This window comes from Fopius arisanus, unplaced genomic scaffold (genome assembly GCF_000806365.1).
Source record: "Fopius arisanus strain USDA-PBARC FA_bdor unplaced genomic scaffold, ASM80636v1 scaffold00258, whole genome shotgun sequence".
NCBI lineage: Eukaryota > Metazoa > Arthropoda > Insecta > Hymenoptera > Braconidae > Fopius > Fopius arisanus.
This window is the reverse complement of record NW_011887997.1, coordinates 11233-29039: the sequence shown is the minus strand read 5'-3', so window position 1 is coordinate 29039 and position 17807 is coordinate 11233. Positions and strand designations below refer to the sequence as shown.

The window sequence follows — 17807 nt, the reverse complement described above, 5'->3', positions numbered from 1 at the left end:
CTGTAATTAAAGATTCAGAGATTAGTCCTACTGATATGAGCATGAATACAGTGGAATTGTGCTCCGAAATTTTGGATCTTGAGAGTGATTATTTGTACCAGCAGTGTGAAGGGCATCTAGGGAACAACGATGACAATAATAATGAATGGAATTTTGATAGGATTGAATTGATAAACATCAATGCAGCCAACATCAACATGTCAAATTCGATGAAATCTGAACCAGACTTCATTACTAGTCTGAACAATAACGCCAACTATATTCCAGAATCAAACTCCACTGCTGTAAAAGACAAGGAAAGTCATACAGATACTAAACAAGGCAGGAAAGCACCTAGAGAGAAGAGAAAGGGTTGCTACTTTAAAGACTACCCCCAAATTGGAATCTCTAACGAGAATGGTTTGGCCTCCCAAAGAGCAGTATTCTTGCCGAATGCTTCTGTCTCTCCAGTTGTTAAATATAATGGAATAGGGATCAAATTGATTAATACTTGTGGATTCGACAGTTTCGTTCATGTACTTGAATACGCTGCTCTAGATGACTCCAAGTATAGACAATTACTGGAAACTTCAAGTAATGAATTTTTTAAATTTGTTTTGGACTTTCTGAATGATGGTGCGACTACGAAAATACTGCTAAGGCGCTGTGCCCTCCTCTGCAAGCACTATTCTCTGATGAAATCCAGCTATTGCACTTCTCTGGATCCTTTTAAATTAGATTGTGAAGATACGTTGACGCGCATTTGGAGAAAATGTTATGCTGAACCAGTAGCATATCGTGGAACGCATTGCGACAATATTTACTGTTCAGTCGGAAATACGAGAAAATTGTATGATTTAGCCGTTGATCATCATATAATTATTGACAAGGGATTTAGAGAGGGTTTACCTGAAGCAATTGATGTTTGTCGAACTTGGCAATGCAAGATACCTGGATGTGGAGCCACGGTAATAGAGACACTTGACTGTAAAGAAACCGTCTTCGTTGAGCTTGACATTCGCAATTGCAGGGAAGAAAAGGGCAATAGGACGTTGGGATGCCAATTAAGAGATATACCTGTAAAATTGGATCTCGGAAAAGCTTACAGGTGAGTAATATTGATGAAGGTGGTGCACCAACTGACCGATCATTGATCCTTTTCTATTCGTTTTCAGATTAATCGGTATTATAGCATTTATACCTGATATGAAGCACTTTGTAGCTCATTGCCGACGGAGAACTGGTGAGTGGGTTGAAGTCGACGACCTCAGCTCAGGACCGCAACGAGAATATGATGATGTCAAAGTAATCCCATTTGGTGCCTTATATATTAGCAGGTAAATTGAATAATAAAAATCACCCAACCAAAGTACGTGTCAACTAAGTGCGATAGAAAGGACTGACTTATGTGATACTCAGAATATAAATCTGTGATCTATTTAAAAAATGAGAAGATAACATTTCAACTTTTATCATATTTATAAAAAAAAATACGAAATTTGTTCTGTTAATGATATTTAAATGTTCAAACCCTAGCAAAGCTGCATCCATGGAGTTCCATGGATGCTTATATGGATAGGGAATGGGGGTAAATAAGGGTGAAAATGTCCGAAATGAGTGTCCAAAAAATATTAAAAAATTAAAAAGATTGATTAAGTTTCATTTCGGACATTTTCACCCTTATTTATCCCCATTCCCTATCCATATAAGCATCCATTTAAGCATCCATGGAACTCCATGGATGCAGCTTCGCTAGGGAATGAACCCTCAAGCCATACTCGTCAATTTGTTACTTGTGATAGAGTCAATGGTACGAGTAGTTTGTAATGTTTCTATATTTTTATATTCATATTTATTTTCATATGCGATACTAGTGTTTGGATTTGATGCGTGCAATCCACCGCCAATTAAATTTAAGTAATTCCAAGTGGAACTCATTTTAGATGAGCTAGTCTTGTTTTACGTATGAGGCAAAGGAAAAATGTGAAAAAATTCCATGACGAAAAAGTTCGTCTTAGATTCTTATGTATATTTATTTTTGGAATACCTACTAATACATGCTAAAATAGAGCTAAAGGCTTCCAATGCCACATTCTCAATATTAAAGTTCACTCTTTGTTAATGCGATGAGAATAATTGAAAGCATTCAAAAGACTATTGAGGTTGAAATAAAAAAAAAGATGTTTCATTGCAATTATTGTTTTTTTTCACTCCACTGTGCTCTCACTTTTTAATTTCTCAGCATTCAAGGATGATCAGAATCAATCCTCAAAAAGGATATGGAACTTTCTTTCACTTTTTAGATAACATCTCCAGCGACAACTGCACCTAGTGTGAATTCTTCCATGGATGAAAAAACTTGAAAGGTTTTGAAAGGGCCCTTTTGATTATTAGCAACAAACAAATGAATTCGAAGGGAAATTAAAAATGTGTAATTACAAAAAAATTAGATGTTGACAATCAATCAAAACTTATATGATGTAAACAAACACTTCATGCACTCCCAACTGCAGCCAGAGATGGCGCCAAACGCACAGCTGATCGTGCCCCCGCACGCGATTAGCCCCCTTCTAAGACGGAATCACAAAATAATTCATTAATAAATGAATATTAATTCCTAAATTCTGAATCAAAGTGTTTTGGTCTTCCCAAATCATTTTACATCGATCTGAGCCGGCCCGATCAAGATTTGATGATCCACCTGCTAACTATACGTCTATAAAAAAAAAATTAATTATAAATAAACTATTAGTTCCTAAACTATAAAACTCACTCCTAAACTATCCTAAACTATTCCCAAATGATTAGAATTGGTTTTATTTGGAAATTCGGTAATTACCTTCTAACTATACGTCCGTCATTTCGGTAGCGGAAATGGGCCGCAGGTATAGGGAGTCATTAGGTAGCTTATTTCCCTCGTTAGGTAGCGTTATCCGGGGCTTTGGTAGAGGCATCGGGATCTCTAACCAAAAACTGTTTTACCTACGGGGCCACCACCACGCCGGGAGTGCAATAAAATTTCAAGGTAGCGGAAAGGTCCTCCGATGCAGGGAGCCCTTAGGTAACGTGTTTTCCCGGTTAGGTAGCCTACTCAATATCGATTATCTAAACCAATAGGGTCTGCAGGGTAGATATCCGTACAGGTAGCAAATCGAAATATTGAAAATTACGGAAAGTGCCTCAGACCCTAGGGAATGTATAGGTAGCCTATTCCCCTGTTTAGGTAGCGTAATTTGGGGTTTTGGTATGAACTTTCCCGATCACGGGCGAAATCGACAACCGTGCTTGGGCAGATATCCGTAACCCAAGATTTTCCCGTTTGATTATTGAGGGATTACTTCGTGATTCCACTGTTGTACGGGTCTGAACGGCGAACTTATTAATTAATGCACGGATTATATTCCTAGCGAATTAATAAATTATATATCCGATGGCGTCTCCGAGACTGCCAATAATTAATCGGATTAATTGGCTAATTAATTACGTAACCATATAAAAGTAATCCTAATTCACGAGAGGTAGCATGATAGCTTTTATGGATTCCAACCATGAAAATTAATCAACTAAGAGATAGCGTCCCCAGACCCAACCGGAATCCACAAAATGGCGAACAATTACGTCTCGGGGAGCATTATTGCATCACCCAGAGAAATTGATCCAGCCTCGCGAAGGTAGCCGAAGTTTTTAATAAGAGGTAGCAATAAAATTTTTAATGTAACGGTAGCAATAATTTGAATGGAAGGTTAACGATAAATTTTTATTAAAAGGTAGCAATTAAATGTCAGTCGAGGTAGCAAAAATAAGCCCGGTAAAGGTAGCAAAAATTATCAGGTAGCGGGGTCTTTTCCTGAGCTCGTCGGATGAGCCTAGAAAACCCAATAAAGTAGGTAGCAGGGATCGAAAAATTAGTAAAAATTAGTACGTCGAGTTAGCGTGGAGAATAGGCCGTCATTGGTAGCATGGGAGAGGGGTATTCCGAGCCGCGTGGAATGCCTCATCCCGTATATTTCGCCTTTTCGTGGCGAAATTAAATTCCAAAAACCTGTTTAAAATGATTAGATAGCTGTTGGTAACACGAGGGAGCATAGGTAGCCGTTGAGAGAGGCCCTTTGGCTTTCTCAACCATGAGTTTCCCGTATGGCGTCATTTCGCGAGGTAGCGACGCCATTTGCGAATTTTCGTGGCCGCGACATCTAATTACCCGAAAATCACTCTTCCCGCACTTATTGGCACTTAATTAAACACTCGGGTACTTACCAGGGTGCTCGTGGAATCTCGGGAATGCAGTTTTGGTGGTGCAGATACTCTGGGGTAGGAGTGTGGTGTCCTCTTTATGATGCACTATCGGATTTTCACGCACGTGTGTCGAATAACAGCCCGGGAGAAACTAACGCCGGCCGGTCGCGTGGTTCCGTTCGAACCTGTTGCGCGTGGTGGGGGATCTTCATCGAGTCTGCCCATCCGGTGGCGGCCCGCGTGGTTACGTACGGAACTACTAATACATTCTAATTTTTCCCTGCTCGCGGCGCGTAACAAATTCTACTTTAAAATTGGGGTTTTGTATTTTTACTACTGTGTATTAATATTAATGTTATTTTCTATTAGGCTGAGGTTCTATTAACTATGCTAACCGGCTTTTAGCCGAAATGAAGTTTTTCAAGGGGTTTTGAGCGAGATTTTGGGGGAGCGGATTTTTGCCCCGTCTATGCCTATTATCAGGTAGCTAATCCGGTAGGGACCCTCTCCGGAGAGGGATTGGGGATCTTCTAACGAAACTAACTAATCCTAATTTATCTGTAACTATAACTAAACCTAAATTTTCTGTAACCGTAACTCAACCAAAATTTTCTAAACCGTAAAGCTCTTGGCAATCCATGCAAGCGAGAGAGCTACGTTCGCTCACATGGCCTTCCACCCATACTAAACTGAAGATTACCCCAACCCTCTCACAACTAAGGGAGCGTAGGTGTCTCAACCTAACCTATGGGTTCTCCTATGCAATCAACCCAAAAGGGTTTCAGGGACTACCGGAAGCACAGTATATCGGCTAATTTTTCTCGATAGTCCCCGCCCCTTAAACCGATTTCGTGCAGACCATTCTCAACTATTATACGGGGGATTTAAGGGGAATTTAAACTATTTCCTATTCGATAACTGTAACCGAATTTTTATCAGGGTTCATCTAAACTGTAGGGATTTAACTGCTGCCTCTACTTACTACTTTAATGATTATCTTAGCGTCGCGAGCCTGGGGGAAAATTAGAGAAGGTATCAGGTAGCTGTCTCCGAGAGGAGATTAGGTAGCAGGTAGCTAATTACTCGGGGATTATTGAGGTAGCTTTTCCCCGGATTATATTTAGATAGCAGGTAGTTTTTGCGAGTTTTACCAAGGTAGCAGGTAGCTTTTCGCGAGTTTAACTAAGGTAGCAGGTAACTTTTACGGGTTTTACTAAGGTAGCAGGTAGCTATTAGATGCGGGTCCCGGGATCCGTGTTGGTTGAGTATTTTATTAAATTTTCGCGGTTCTCTCTCGCCCTTAATCTAGGAAGTTACCCTACGGGAATACAGGTGACCGATTCGCCTGGAATTTCGTCACAAACTTAATCAGATCCGATAGAAATAACTCAATGTTCGCCAGTGGGACGGCAATAATAATTAAAAATAATATCAAATTCAAAACAATAACTTCCCCAAATTCAATGATCAATACTACTCTTGAATTTGCAATCATGAAAATCGAAAAAAATACAAAAAATTGACTATTCATAATAAGCGCCTATGTTAGAAACTCTAATTTAAGCAAGCAAGTCTTTTATAGGGAATTAAATAACCATTTGGAAGGACTTAAACTATATAAAGAAAACAATTATTACATATTAATGGGAGATTTACACGCTAGGCACCATTCTTACGGGGATTCCTGCAATAACACCCGAGGTCATCAACTTCGAAATTGGGAATTAAAAAATGAACATAAATATAGATTAAACCTCATCCCCCCAAATGACTACACCTATCCTCAAGCTCAATCATTTCTAGATTCAGCGTTAATCGATTCAAGATTAATTATTCAGAATCTACAATGGTAAAATAGCAACCTACCGTTACGATAGCTCAATCATTTCTAGATTCAGCGTTAATCGATTCAAGATTAATTATTCAGAATCTACAATGGTAAAATAGCAACCTACCGTTACGATAGCGATCATAAAGCTCTTGCCATGCGAGTAGAAATAAATAATGCATTACTCATAGATACAGTAGATCCCTGTAATAAAGAATATTTCATATATAAAAACACTAACTGGGAGAATTTTACTAATCATCTAGAAAAAAATTATCGTTCTCGAGTATCAAATGTTAGGAACCTCACTAATGGGGAAATTGACGAATACATCGGAAATCTAACCTCATATATTAACACAACCATAGAATCACAAGTACCTAGAAGCAAACCCGCTGGAAATATTTACAAATATTCCAACAAGAAGATCCTTAGATTACAAAAAAGAGAATCAAAATTACTTACACTATACCATAGCCTTCTGAAAAAAGACCCTAAAAAAAATAATAGAGAAACCCTTTTAGCACACAATTTAATAACAAACTGCAAAAAAAACCTAGATGCCGCTTTTAGTTTAGCCGTAGAGAAATACTGGAAAAATATATATAAAAAAATTGGTTTCCAAAACTCCGAAAAATTTATGTCAACAATAAATAACATTTTTCGCCCCGAACGTAAACAAATAATCAATGAATTAAGAGTTAGCTCCAATAATGATTCATTAATCCAAGAAGCGAACTGTAATGCCAATAATATTCCTTTAATAGAAAACGAATACATTATCAATGGCGAAGCGGGTATTGTTAATATAATGGGAGCACATTACCAAAGAGTCAATTCACCCCGATACCTAAATGAAAATACTCGTCTAAAACAATTAGTAGACTCCAAAATAGACATCTTCTGTAACGAATTAAATGCCGACACCGCAAATGATATAACAATTACCAAATTCGGACAAAATAATAAAGCATTGAATGCTAAAATGATTGAAGAGTATAAAGATTATTTTACCGATTATTTCACAGTTAGACTAATCTTAAAATCCCTCCCTAACAAAATATCAAGTGGTGTAGACAAAATCCCTCCCATAATAATTAAACATTGTGACCTTGGCCGGGAAATCAAAATATAATAACTCCCGGTGAAGTCACGAATAGATAAAATAAATGAATAAGCGAATGATTTTGTAGGGGAAATTCCTTGACGTATACGGGGGGACCTGAAATGAGAAGGGGGGGGGGGGGGAATAATTACTCGGGCGGGATATTATAAACACGATCATATATTTCAATAAAGGACTTAAAGTGTAAATATATAGTGTCTCATAATAGAAATCCTCGGCCTTCTCTTAACAATTAGTCAAGGGTGGGGGGTAAGGCCAGTCAGCTCGCGACACACCGGTAAATGATAGTAAATGATAATAATAAAAATAAGAAAAAGAAGATAACGGAAAAGAACAAAAGAAAGCGGGTGGAAGTTAAATGATTGGAAAGAGGGGAGAAGTTAGGGGAACGATTTAAAGATCGCTGAAAAATTAGGGGGATTATGATTATACAAAAGTTTCTCCTGCGCATATAAAATAATAATTAATAATTTAGAGGTTTAGAGGCTCATCGTTGGGGGGAAATATTATTACAGGGGTTTAGGCAATACTTGTTGGGGCGGGAAAGGTAAGAAAGGGTACTCACGGGAATAGTGATGACTCTAATGCTTCCAGAAAAAATCCTTCACACGGAATCGACCACACGGGGCTGTTTGTATCCTCGTAGTCCTCAATCCTGGGTCACAAACTCTCCTCGCAATTCCTCCACACAATTTCTCCACACACTCTCCCTCGAAGAAAAATACTCCACAAAGATTCCCACAATAACTCCTCAAACAATTCTCAATTTAGCTCCTCAAAATCTCTCCAACCAATAACTTCTCAAACTTCCTCTAACTAATTACTTCTCAAATTACTCTCTACACGGGGGCAGCTGTATCACGAGTGATGGCGTCGCATCACTCGTGCTCGTTCTTCCCCGATTATCACCGATAATCGGGGTCAATCGGGGACACTCGGCATCGAGTGTCCATGTTATTATTCCTAATTTCCCTAGGGTTAGGGACTGTTCCGTTTCTTTTCCGGTGTCACGTGGGTTGTGACGTAGTCGTGGGGGGTTTTCTTCTCTTGCAGGTCACGTGGGCCGTGACGTAGGGATGGTGGGTTATAGTGGTTTCCTCCAACGCGTGGGGCGATGAGGGGAACGGCGGGTGGGTGAGGCGTTTTCTCCTTCTCTCGATGGTGTCGTTTTCCGCGGCGTGAGTGTAGCGATGAGGGGGGTGGCACGGGGCAAAGGAAGGAATATCTTCGGGAGTGGGAGCGAACGGTGACAGGTTTTATAACCTCGTCGCCTGATCACTTCCATCTTACTTATATTTAACTAAATCTAAAAAAAGCAATTATTAGGGGGCGGGGGAGGGGTTAAAAAAAGTGCCTCGTCCCAACATTTACCGAGTATAATTATAAAAGATTTAACAATTATTTTTAATAACGCATTGAACAATTATTACTACCCGTCAAATTGGAAAACCGCCATTGTGATCCCAATTCATAAAAAAGACAAAATACTAACAGATCCGACCAGTTATCGCCCAATAAGCCTAACTCCGTCGTTCAGGAAAGTGTTCGAAATTATCATAAATAACTCAATAATGGTTCATATAAAAAAAAATATTCTAATCCCAGATAATCAATACGGATTTAGGCATAAACACTCAACCCTTCACGCGGTCAATAAATTATTATCGGACATAAATGAACATCTCTTCAATAGTAATATGGTTGGCGCAGTTCTTCTCGATCTCGAGACAGCCTTCGACAGCGTATGGCTGAATGGTTTAATTTTCTCATTAATAAAAAAACACTTTCCTACATACCTAATACGAATAATCTGGAATATGATTCATGGTAAACAATTTAAAGTCATGAATCACAACCAACTATGTAGCACAAATTTTAATATTAAAGAGGGTTTGCAACAAGGAACAATTAACTCCCCTTGTCTTTTCTCGCTATTCACAGCACATATGATCGATTCTTTTAACCTAAACTCAGGTAATAATACCTTTTCATTAGCTTATGCGGATGACAGGATAATATATATCGCTGGTAACAACAGCACCGAAATTTCCAAATCCTTAAATATTTTAATTAATAAAGTCAACTTATTATATTCAGCATGGAACCTAAAAATTAACCCAGAGAAGAGTGAAGCAATCTTATTCCGTAATACAGTAAATCACCTATCAATAAAAAAACAGAAAAGCATTAAAGAATTTGAGATTAAAATCACAAATCCAATTACAAAAGAAATTTCAGTTATCCCGAACAAAAAAACAGTTAAATATCTAGGAGTTCACCTAGATTATTTAATTAGATGTTCAAAACATACGGACTTTCAAATTGAAAAAGCCCGGAAAAGAGTCAAGGCGCTAGGACATCTATTGCACAACAAATTTATTAATAAAAGAGCCCGCGTAATCTCTTATCTCCTCCTCATTAGGCCGTTGCTAACATACGCCACTGAAATATTATGGAACATGGGAGCTAGCTAGGTTGAAAGATTGAGAGTTTTTGAAAGAAAGTGCCTGAGAGCTTGTCTTTTTTTATATAGATCAGCTAATTCTAACTACCGCAAAAGAGTTAGTAATAAAAAACTCTATAATAAAGCTCAAATCCCTAGAATTGATAATTTTATTATCCGCCTGGCAAGAAATTATTACAATAAAATGAAAGATATCGTTAATGGTACAGTAAGAGAATTAACTGCTTTTCCAGATGATGAAGCGATTGGCAGAGCTAGGTGCGGCCATATAAAACCCCAATATTTCACATTTTATAATAATATCGGCTTGACACAAGACGAGTCGAATAGACCAATCCTTTACCATTTCCCTAGACACCAAAATAACAAGAGAATCCCCATAGATGGCGCTGAGCGTTCGATCCCTTTATACTCAATGGAGATCCCGAAATGCGACTTCGAGGACTTCACTCGAGTTAAAAAAGATTTCTGGTGGATTAATGATAGATCCAAATACATAGATTCTCTCAAAACCCGTTATAATATCTTTAAACAAAATAAAAAAAGAGAAAATAATAGAGCCCGTGGATACCACAGAAGTAATTTCCGCCTACCATAAAACATATGAATACAAGAGTAGGAGGCGGTGAACGTTGAGGAGCATCGACATCAATTTTTTTTAAGGTAAAATTGCTTTTTTAATCTACGTCGGTTAATTATTCATTGATAGGGAATCTCGTGGGCTTGGAGACTCTCTTCATGGTCCTCATTACCCATGTGACCCACGTGAAATCTGACTTTCCCCTCATTGCCGTCGTGGCCCTGCTTGCCCTTATCACCCTCGTGACCCACGTAAAATCTGATTTTCCCCTCGCTGCCCTCGTGGCCCCCGTTGCCCTTATCACGCTCGGGACCCTCGTTGCAAATCCAACATTCAAACGTCGCGCCGGGCCGACTGCGCCCTAAAGGCTGCGCACTACTACTGGGGGATTCCCATCTGGTATCACTGTTCATATGTGAAAAACCCGATTCGCAAATATAAGTTGTTCCGAAAACATCACGCGTTCGTTTGTACGCTTCCGTGAGATGTGGAAAATCATTATTGTCGATAATTACCCCGTTTACGCATGTAAAATTAACAATTGTACTTTCCAGACGTTCAAGATCGTACATACACGCTTTAGGAGCCTGGAAAAACTGGCACAAGTATTGCAAATCGTCTATATCAGGAACCGTGTATGTAAATCTTCATATAATTGCTGCGTCAATTCTGCGAAAGGCTGGCCATTAAACGTGTAAGGAAATCTGGGGAATTTCCTTTGAACGTCAAGATCATCAAAAAAAAAAATTAGTGAAAACATCGTGAGTACGCAGAAATGACCAAGTAGAGTCCAGAATTAACATTTAGAGTCGTTAGAATTCGAGGATCTAATTGCATTTTTGATGCCTAAATTATTGAAAATTATACGGCGTATTTCGCCTTACTTTCTTGAGGATTTCCTTGCGTTTAAACGCCAAAATTACTGACTTTTGAGGCTATCGGGGTTTAGAGAAGAATTATTGCGAGTTATCGCCAAAATATTGAATTAAAGTTTCGAGGGATAAAAATTAATTAAGTAGAGTTCCTTAATTAACCGCGTATTAAGCCAAAAATATCGAGCTGAACGCTTAGGTTTAGGATAACACTCTTAGGTAAATGTATAGGATAGGTAGGAATAATTGCAATATTATCGCTCAATTATAGGATTTACGGGACAGAACAGGTTAGGGTTAGGGTTTCGGTGACAGGTCAGGAGGGAATCAATGCAACCATGAGGAACTCCTGAGCAGTCAGGTTGCTAAGGGTTCGGAAAAATTAAAATTAAATAATTAGCGAAAAAGTAATTAGGGGAGGGGGCGAATTGTGATTTATTTTAGTGTTCGTTCTGATCCCGGGATCTCGCGAGATAACCATCCTAAAATACGCGCCCTTAATTAAAAAGGATTTGGTGAGGAGAAAAGCAGTCCATCATCTCGAGGTAATTGAAGTGCAATGTTGCCTATTTGCGATTCCGCGCGCTTGGGAATTTGATAGCACTCGGGTTTTAGTTGCGAGACGGGGCGCTGACCGCGTTCCCATCCGCCATATTGCGAAAACGCCAGTTTAGTTGTTGACAGCGGGAGATACGAGTGCATGCAGCAAGTTAACGTTTCCTTTTTGAGTGAATTACGAGTTTGGAGGATTTCTTTTTTGTGATGAGGAATGGTGCCGAGTATGAAGAACATTTTTGAGGCCAGGGAGAAGACGACTAGTTGAAGTTTTGTTGAAATACAGCATGGAGACACGGAGGAAGATTTGGGGTGAGCATTGCCATTTTTCGCATTTTATCTTTAAGGATTTCGCGTAACGAGTGTGTGTTAGGGTTATCCTCGCGCCTCCTAGTTAATTATTAATTAATGCTCAATACGGGAGAGCAGAATTCGTGCCCGTAGAGCCATTTTTAGGGAAAATATCCGCGGCAAACCATCGCGCCTCGTGCTGGAGATTTTCATTGTTCGCCACGATGCAATTGCGAAGTAGACGCCTTATTCGGGAATTTCCAGTTACGTCAACATTCAGAAACGATTTTGGGAATATTCCGGCTCGTTAAAATCACTAATTAAAGAAAGTCTAACTTGAGACACCCAGCCGAGAACATCGTTTTTCTCTCGTTGCGTGAAACGCCTAGGTGAGAGTCTCTCTCATCTCTCATTTCCCTTGCGGTTACTTTAGCGCCTCTAATTGCTGTTTAGTCAGTTTTATTAACAATAAAATACGTCGAGGAATATTAACGATTCGTCATGCAGTTCGCGCGCCAGTATATCGGGTATTTCGACGTTTTGGTACCGCTTTCGTGCCTCTAGGGAATTCATTTTGAATCTCGCAGGCTACGCCGGCCGATAGTCCACACGTGGCTATGTCTTATACTCAGTGAGCCTCCACTTGTTGTATGTTGCGAGCAGTGCCGTACCTTGAGTGCCATGCGCCCTGCGCCTCAGTATTATTTATAGGGGTTTGGAGAATTATTAGCCTCTTTTATTAAATTATGCGTTTATTGCCATCCCGGTTGGGAATGAAAATTATTTTTTTCAATTGCGAATATCCGCCTGAGATTATTCTGGTGCCTTTTGGCCAAGTTTGTGTCTGTTTGGAGTTTGGAGGATTTCAATTTTTGGGTCCCTGCGTACGTCACGCCTGATTTTGCATGTGTCTCTCAACTTTGTAATAATGAATTTCCTATCGAATATAATTCTGATTTCGCTTTTGAATTTAGAGATTTTGAGTTTTGTTTTTTTTTTCTTTTTGACCAATAAACTTGTTCCCACCGGAACCCATCCCTCTCTCCACAACCGACCCCTGAGCAGCGCGGGTAATTACCACCTTCTCCTGGGATTTTCTTTCGAGACATTATTGTACAGCCTACTTTTGAGTTTTGTTTCTGTTTTGGGAATTTAGGGTATTCCGGTTTGTCATTTCCGGAGGAACAAAAAATGACTGGCGCACAACTTATGGTTTTATTTTGACGATTTTAGATTCCAGGGGAAAAGGGCGGGTTAACTGTCCGATTTCATCCCCAGTGAAATTGAACATGTTACAAACGATGTGTTGCCCGATCTTTTTACTATTGATTCTAACGGGGTGAACTGTAATGAAATTTTCTCATTATGGGTTGAGATCCCCCTGGTAACAGAAAAGAACCCTGTTCTATGGACAGCGGAGACGGAACAGTCCTCTAGCGGAGGTCGCAAAGGATTGATGGCAGGCAAGAGTTTCCTCCGACGCGGGGCCAAAGGCATAGCGGTTAGGGTGGAAGCTGCGACCCCTGTGGGCCCCGAGGACGTCAGTAGACTGTGCATATTTGGAGTTGCCTCAGCATGTGATAGGGAGTATTGGGGCCGACGTACAGGCCGTCCAACTGAGCAACTCCAGAGCGTTACCGACTTAGCCTAGGGACCAACGGCCAGGTGAGAGGACTGGTGCCCCCGGGATCCCGTCCGGTTGATTGGCCGTAACACGGGTAACGAAATGACCGTGTTGCCGCTGAGATATCGAGACTCGGGGGAGAAGGCCCTAGGAGATTTCGGGCAGTCGAGCGCAAGCTCTCGATTAGAGCGGCCGGAACGCCGCTCGCTAGCTGGAATTACGCATGGCTGAAACAGCTTAGCAAGGGGAAGATATACTTCCTCGTCCGAGTGATGCAAATCACGAGGGCGAGCATAGAGAGATGCTCCTGCATCTCCCGCGAAACCTCATGTCTCGTTTCGGAGCATGTGGTGACGACCATTGTGTTTCCGGAGTGATCTGTGCCTGAATGATGTAACGGACATGTGGGGATGTCCGTTAGTGACGTCGAAACCCTCCAATACCATCCACAAAACATTACGGGGATCATCGCGTCCAGGGACACCGAACCCCTGGTTTAGTTAGATTAGAAAGTCAGGGTCTAGGGCTAGGGTTAAGGGCCTAAAATACCGAGAAGAAGGGCCAAAAATAGAACCGTCCGGTAATTAAAATAAATACAAAATATCACAAGTTCAAGGGATAATTGGCGTTCCGATTAGTGGGGGCATGAGATTAGGATTACGTTTACGTTTACGGTTCTGTTTTTCTTTTGGCGGAAGGCCGGGGGGAGTAAGTGCAACCCTTAATCGCCCCGGATTGCCAGGTTGCTTCGGGGTTAGTGATTAAATTGAATTTTTAATAATTTTCGAGATTAGTAGGAAATACTAAGTTTTAAGTTTATAGTTAAAGTATGAAAGATTCTTTTACTACTCATGCTCCCCGGGAAAAGTGATTAAAAAGGCCCCGATACCCCGTTAAATTAATGAAAAGATGTTAGGATTATATCGATTATAGATTTAAATTTGGAGTGTCGCTAGAGGCACCGCGCCACAACTAGCAACTAACGCCAGCCAATCAGGGAGCGCCTGATTTTCAGCTGTGCGTGACCCACCTGTTATCCTGACCTCGCCATATAACTTATACATTAACCGTGACGAGTCGTGTACATGTGCAGTGAGCCAAGCAATTGAGGATTACGTGAAGTTCATTAAGGAGGATTATGGTCAGGAAGACCACTAGGAAGGGAAGGAAACCCCCAAAGGTGAGTTGGGAAGTCGTTGACAAGTTTTAAGTGCATTTTTACCTGTTTTATCGCGAATATTTCCACGACATGTCGTGGCCTTGTCCGAGCCGGCCGCCCGGCTTCGGTTGACCTTTTCCATCCATTTTTGCATGGTTTTTGGAGGGTTTTTCCCTCCACTAATGAATCCCCAAAATACTAGGGGCTCCCCTGATTATGTCGGTGGGCAATTTCGAGGGAATTTCCCTCGTGTAGTGGGGTTTTTGAGTAAGAACAGGAACCCCGGTTTTGGCTAAACTTCATCTTCCATTTTAAGTGGTTTTCGAGGGAGATTCTCCCTTGCTAATGAATCCCCAAAATGCTAGGGGCTCCCCTGATCATGCTGGTGGGTAAGTTCGAGGGAATTTTCCTCGCTTGGTGTGGGTTTTGAGTAAAAACAGGAACCCCGGTTTTGGCTGAATTTCATTCTCCATTTGAAGAGTTTTTCGAGGGAGTTTCTCCCTCGCTAGTGATTCCCCAAAATACTAGGGGCACCCCTGGCCACGCCAGTGGGCATTTTTCCCGGAATCTACCAAAATTTTAAGTTTTAGCAGCGATTTTCAGGTGAACGAATTTTCCACGGCCAACGGTGGCCAGTGGTTTCCCCTCTCTCTCACTCTCTTCAGATCCGAGCAGAGTGGGTTCGAGTCCGAGGAGTCGACACTTTTTTTTGTTGCTTTTTCTTTCTTTTTTTTTCCGCGTGGTTAAACGTTCCGCGGTATATCAGATTTATAATCCTAAGATAATTAAAGACTTCCCAGGAATTCCGGGAAATCATTGATTTCCCGGTGCGCTAAAATTAGGAATATGATGATCCTCGGATTATCGCTGGGCGATAATCTTTGCAGGCAAATCTCAATGGTAACAAGGAGGGGCTACGCATAATAGCTTTAATAATGAATTTTTCTAGTCGCATCTTTTTGGAATTGACTCAAAATCTTAGTTGAATAAATTACATTTTTTTGGAGACTTTACTCATCTTTTTTTTTATTTGATGTACATAGTGATTTAATCCATGATTAGGCATGCCCAAAATGCCCGCTTTTCACCCAAGATCCACCCCTGTCGCCATCACCCGCACACTGAGCGAACCAGGACCGTTACCTTTCTCCGAAGCCTGATTTTCCCTTTCTGTTCCCTTTTGGAAAAATGTTTTCTTTTGAGTTTGCGAGGGTTAAGGCCCGGATGGAGGGAATTTTTTCTTGATTGGCGATTTTGCGCCCTCCTACTTCGCGGTCAAGACCCGAACCTTGATCTCAAGCGATGCCTTGTCGGTAACTACGGCAATCGCTGGAAACCAGGGAAACATTGGACAGTGGGGCTTTCGAGGGCGCCGGAAAATTTTTTCATTCCCTATGCCACTAAGTGGCATGAGAGATTTATATCTCAACAGAGTGGAGAGGGGGGTGAGGTGGCGGGGGGTGGGGAGATGTATCCAAATGTGGAATCCACTTTTTTCGACCATCACTAAACATCTTTTGAGATGATCGATGGGATAAAAAAAAAAGTGCTACAGGGGTAACTAAATCGACTCAGGGGGCCTATTCTCGACGAATGGGAAACGTCTTCCGTGAACGGAACGTAATCCGTGAACGAATGAATGGTTCGTTGATCACTTTCGTTTGGAAATTTTAAATTCGCGAGGGAAAATCTTTCGTTCAACAATTTTGTTTTCCCACACGAATCTTATTCCCATATGAAGTATCCTAAAGATTGAAGGCGCCTAACCTATACTGCATAAAAAAAATTGAAATTCTATTATCAAATTTTCTAATTAAAAAAATGGATAACCTTCGCCGGTTTCTACATAATAAAATTTTGGGGGATCTGGAAGAGATCGGAGAAGAACAGCATCGCTGTCGAAATCTGTATAATGCATTTTTTTCGATGTAGTCTGCAAGCATTATTTTCTGCTTTTGTATCACATTTCCAGCCCGTTTGCAAGTATTTTCCAAACTCTTCTTCATCAACACTTTTTTTCCACTCATTTTTATTAATTACTAATACAAGGGCAATTGTACTAATAATACGAGACCACATTCGGAGGTGAGAATCGCAAGACTTACGAAATGACTAATCCGTTAACGAATATTGGCGATCCGTCTGGGAATCACATTCGTATGGGTAAGTGTTTGACGAATCAGCGTTCTCAAGGGAATACCAAATATTCGTTCACGGATTACATCCTCAAGTGTCGAGAATAGGCCCCCAGGGGGTGATTCTGAGTCGATCTGTACCTATAAATTTCGATTTTTTTTTTTCACCCTCACTAACCCTCCCTCAAAATGACCGATGGGATAAAAAAAAAAGTCTTTACAGGGGTGGGTACATCGACTAAGGGGGTGTTTCTGAGTCGATGTGTACCTATAAATTTCGACCTTTTTTTTCACCCTCATTAACCCTTCTTCAAAATGACCGATGGAGTAAAAAAAAGTCTTTACAGGGATGGGTAAATCGACTCAGGGGGTGATTCTGAGTCGATCTGTACCTATAAATTTTAACCTTTGTTTTCCACCCTCACTAACCCTCTTTCAAGATGACCGATGGGGTGAAAAAGGGTCCACAGGTGTATGTAGATTGATTCACGGAATGATTAGACGGAGTTGCGGAATCTAATCAGTGTATTGGAAAAAAATAAAAATAGAAGGGTGAACTGAGTGCATTGGAAAAAAATTAGGGGTTGAGGGTGGGAAGAGTGTGCCAGGGTGCAAAGGAGATTCATGGTGGGATGAATTCATTCAGCAAAAATGAGGGTTGAGGGTGGAATGAGTCATGGGGAAAATGAGGGCTGACGGCGGGATGAGTCTGGCAGGGTAAAATAGAGGGTTGATGGTTCAATGAGTGGAAGGAAAAAAATGAAGGGTTGATGCTGGGATGAGTGTGGCTGGGTAAAATAGGGGGTTGATGGTGGAGTGAGTGGAAGGAAAAAAATAAAGGGTTGAAGCTGGGATGAGTGTCGCAGGGTAAAATAGGGGGTTGATGGTGGAGTGAGTGGAAGGAAAAAAAAGAAGGGTTGAAGCTGGGATGGGTGTGGCAGGGTAAAATAGGCGGTTG

General features: G+C 40.7%; 1 protein-coding gene across 1 annotated transcript; it reads left to right on the top strand.

Annotated features, from left to right (window-relative positions):
- The first annotated feature begins 479 nt into the window (after window positions 1–479).
- On the top strand, window positions 480–1563 carry LOC105272736 (uncharacterized). The gene is made up of 2 exons (XM_011314960.1): window positions 480–1087; window positions 1155–1563. Exons 1-2 carry the CDS (start codon window positions 675–677, stop codon window positions 1318–1320), a joined length of 579 nt encoding a protein of 192 aa, XP_011313262.1. The 5' UTR covers window positions 480–674; the 3' UTR covers window positions 1321–1563.
- The last annotated feature ends 16244 nt before the right edge of the window (window positions 1564–17807 follow it).

Excerpts from the sequence above, each read along its gene's own strand:
- LOC105272736 (XM_011314960.1), top strand. The coding sequence starts at position 675 with ATGAAATCCAGCTATTGCACTTCTCTGGATCCTTTTAAATTAGATTGT. Across the intron at positions 1,088-1,154 it reads GATCTCGGAAAAGCTTACAG|ATTAATCGGTATTATAGCAT; the intron begins GTGAGTAATATT and ends ATTCGTTTTCAG.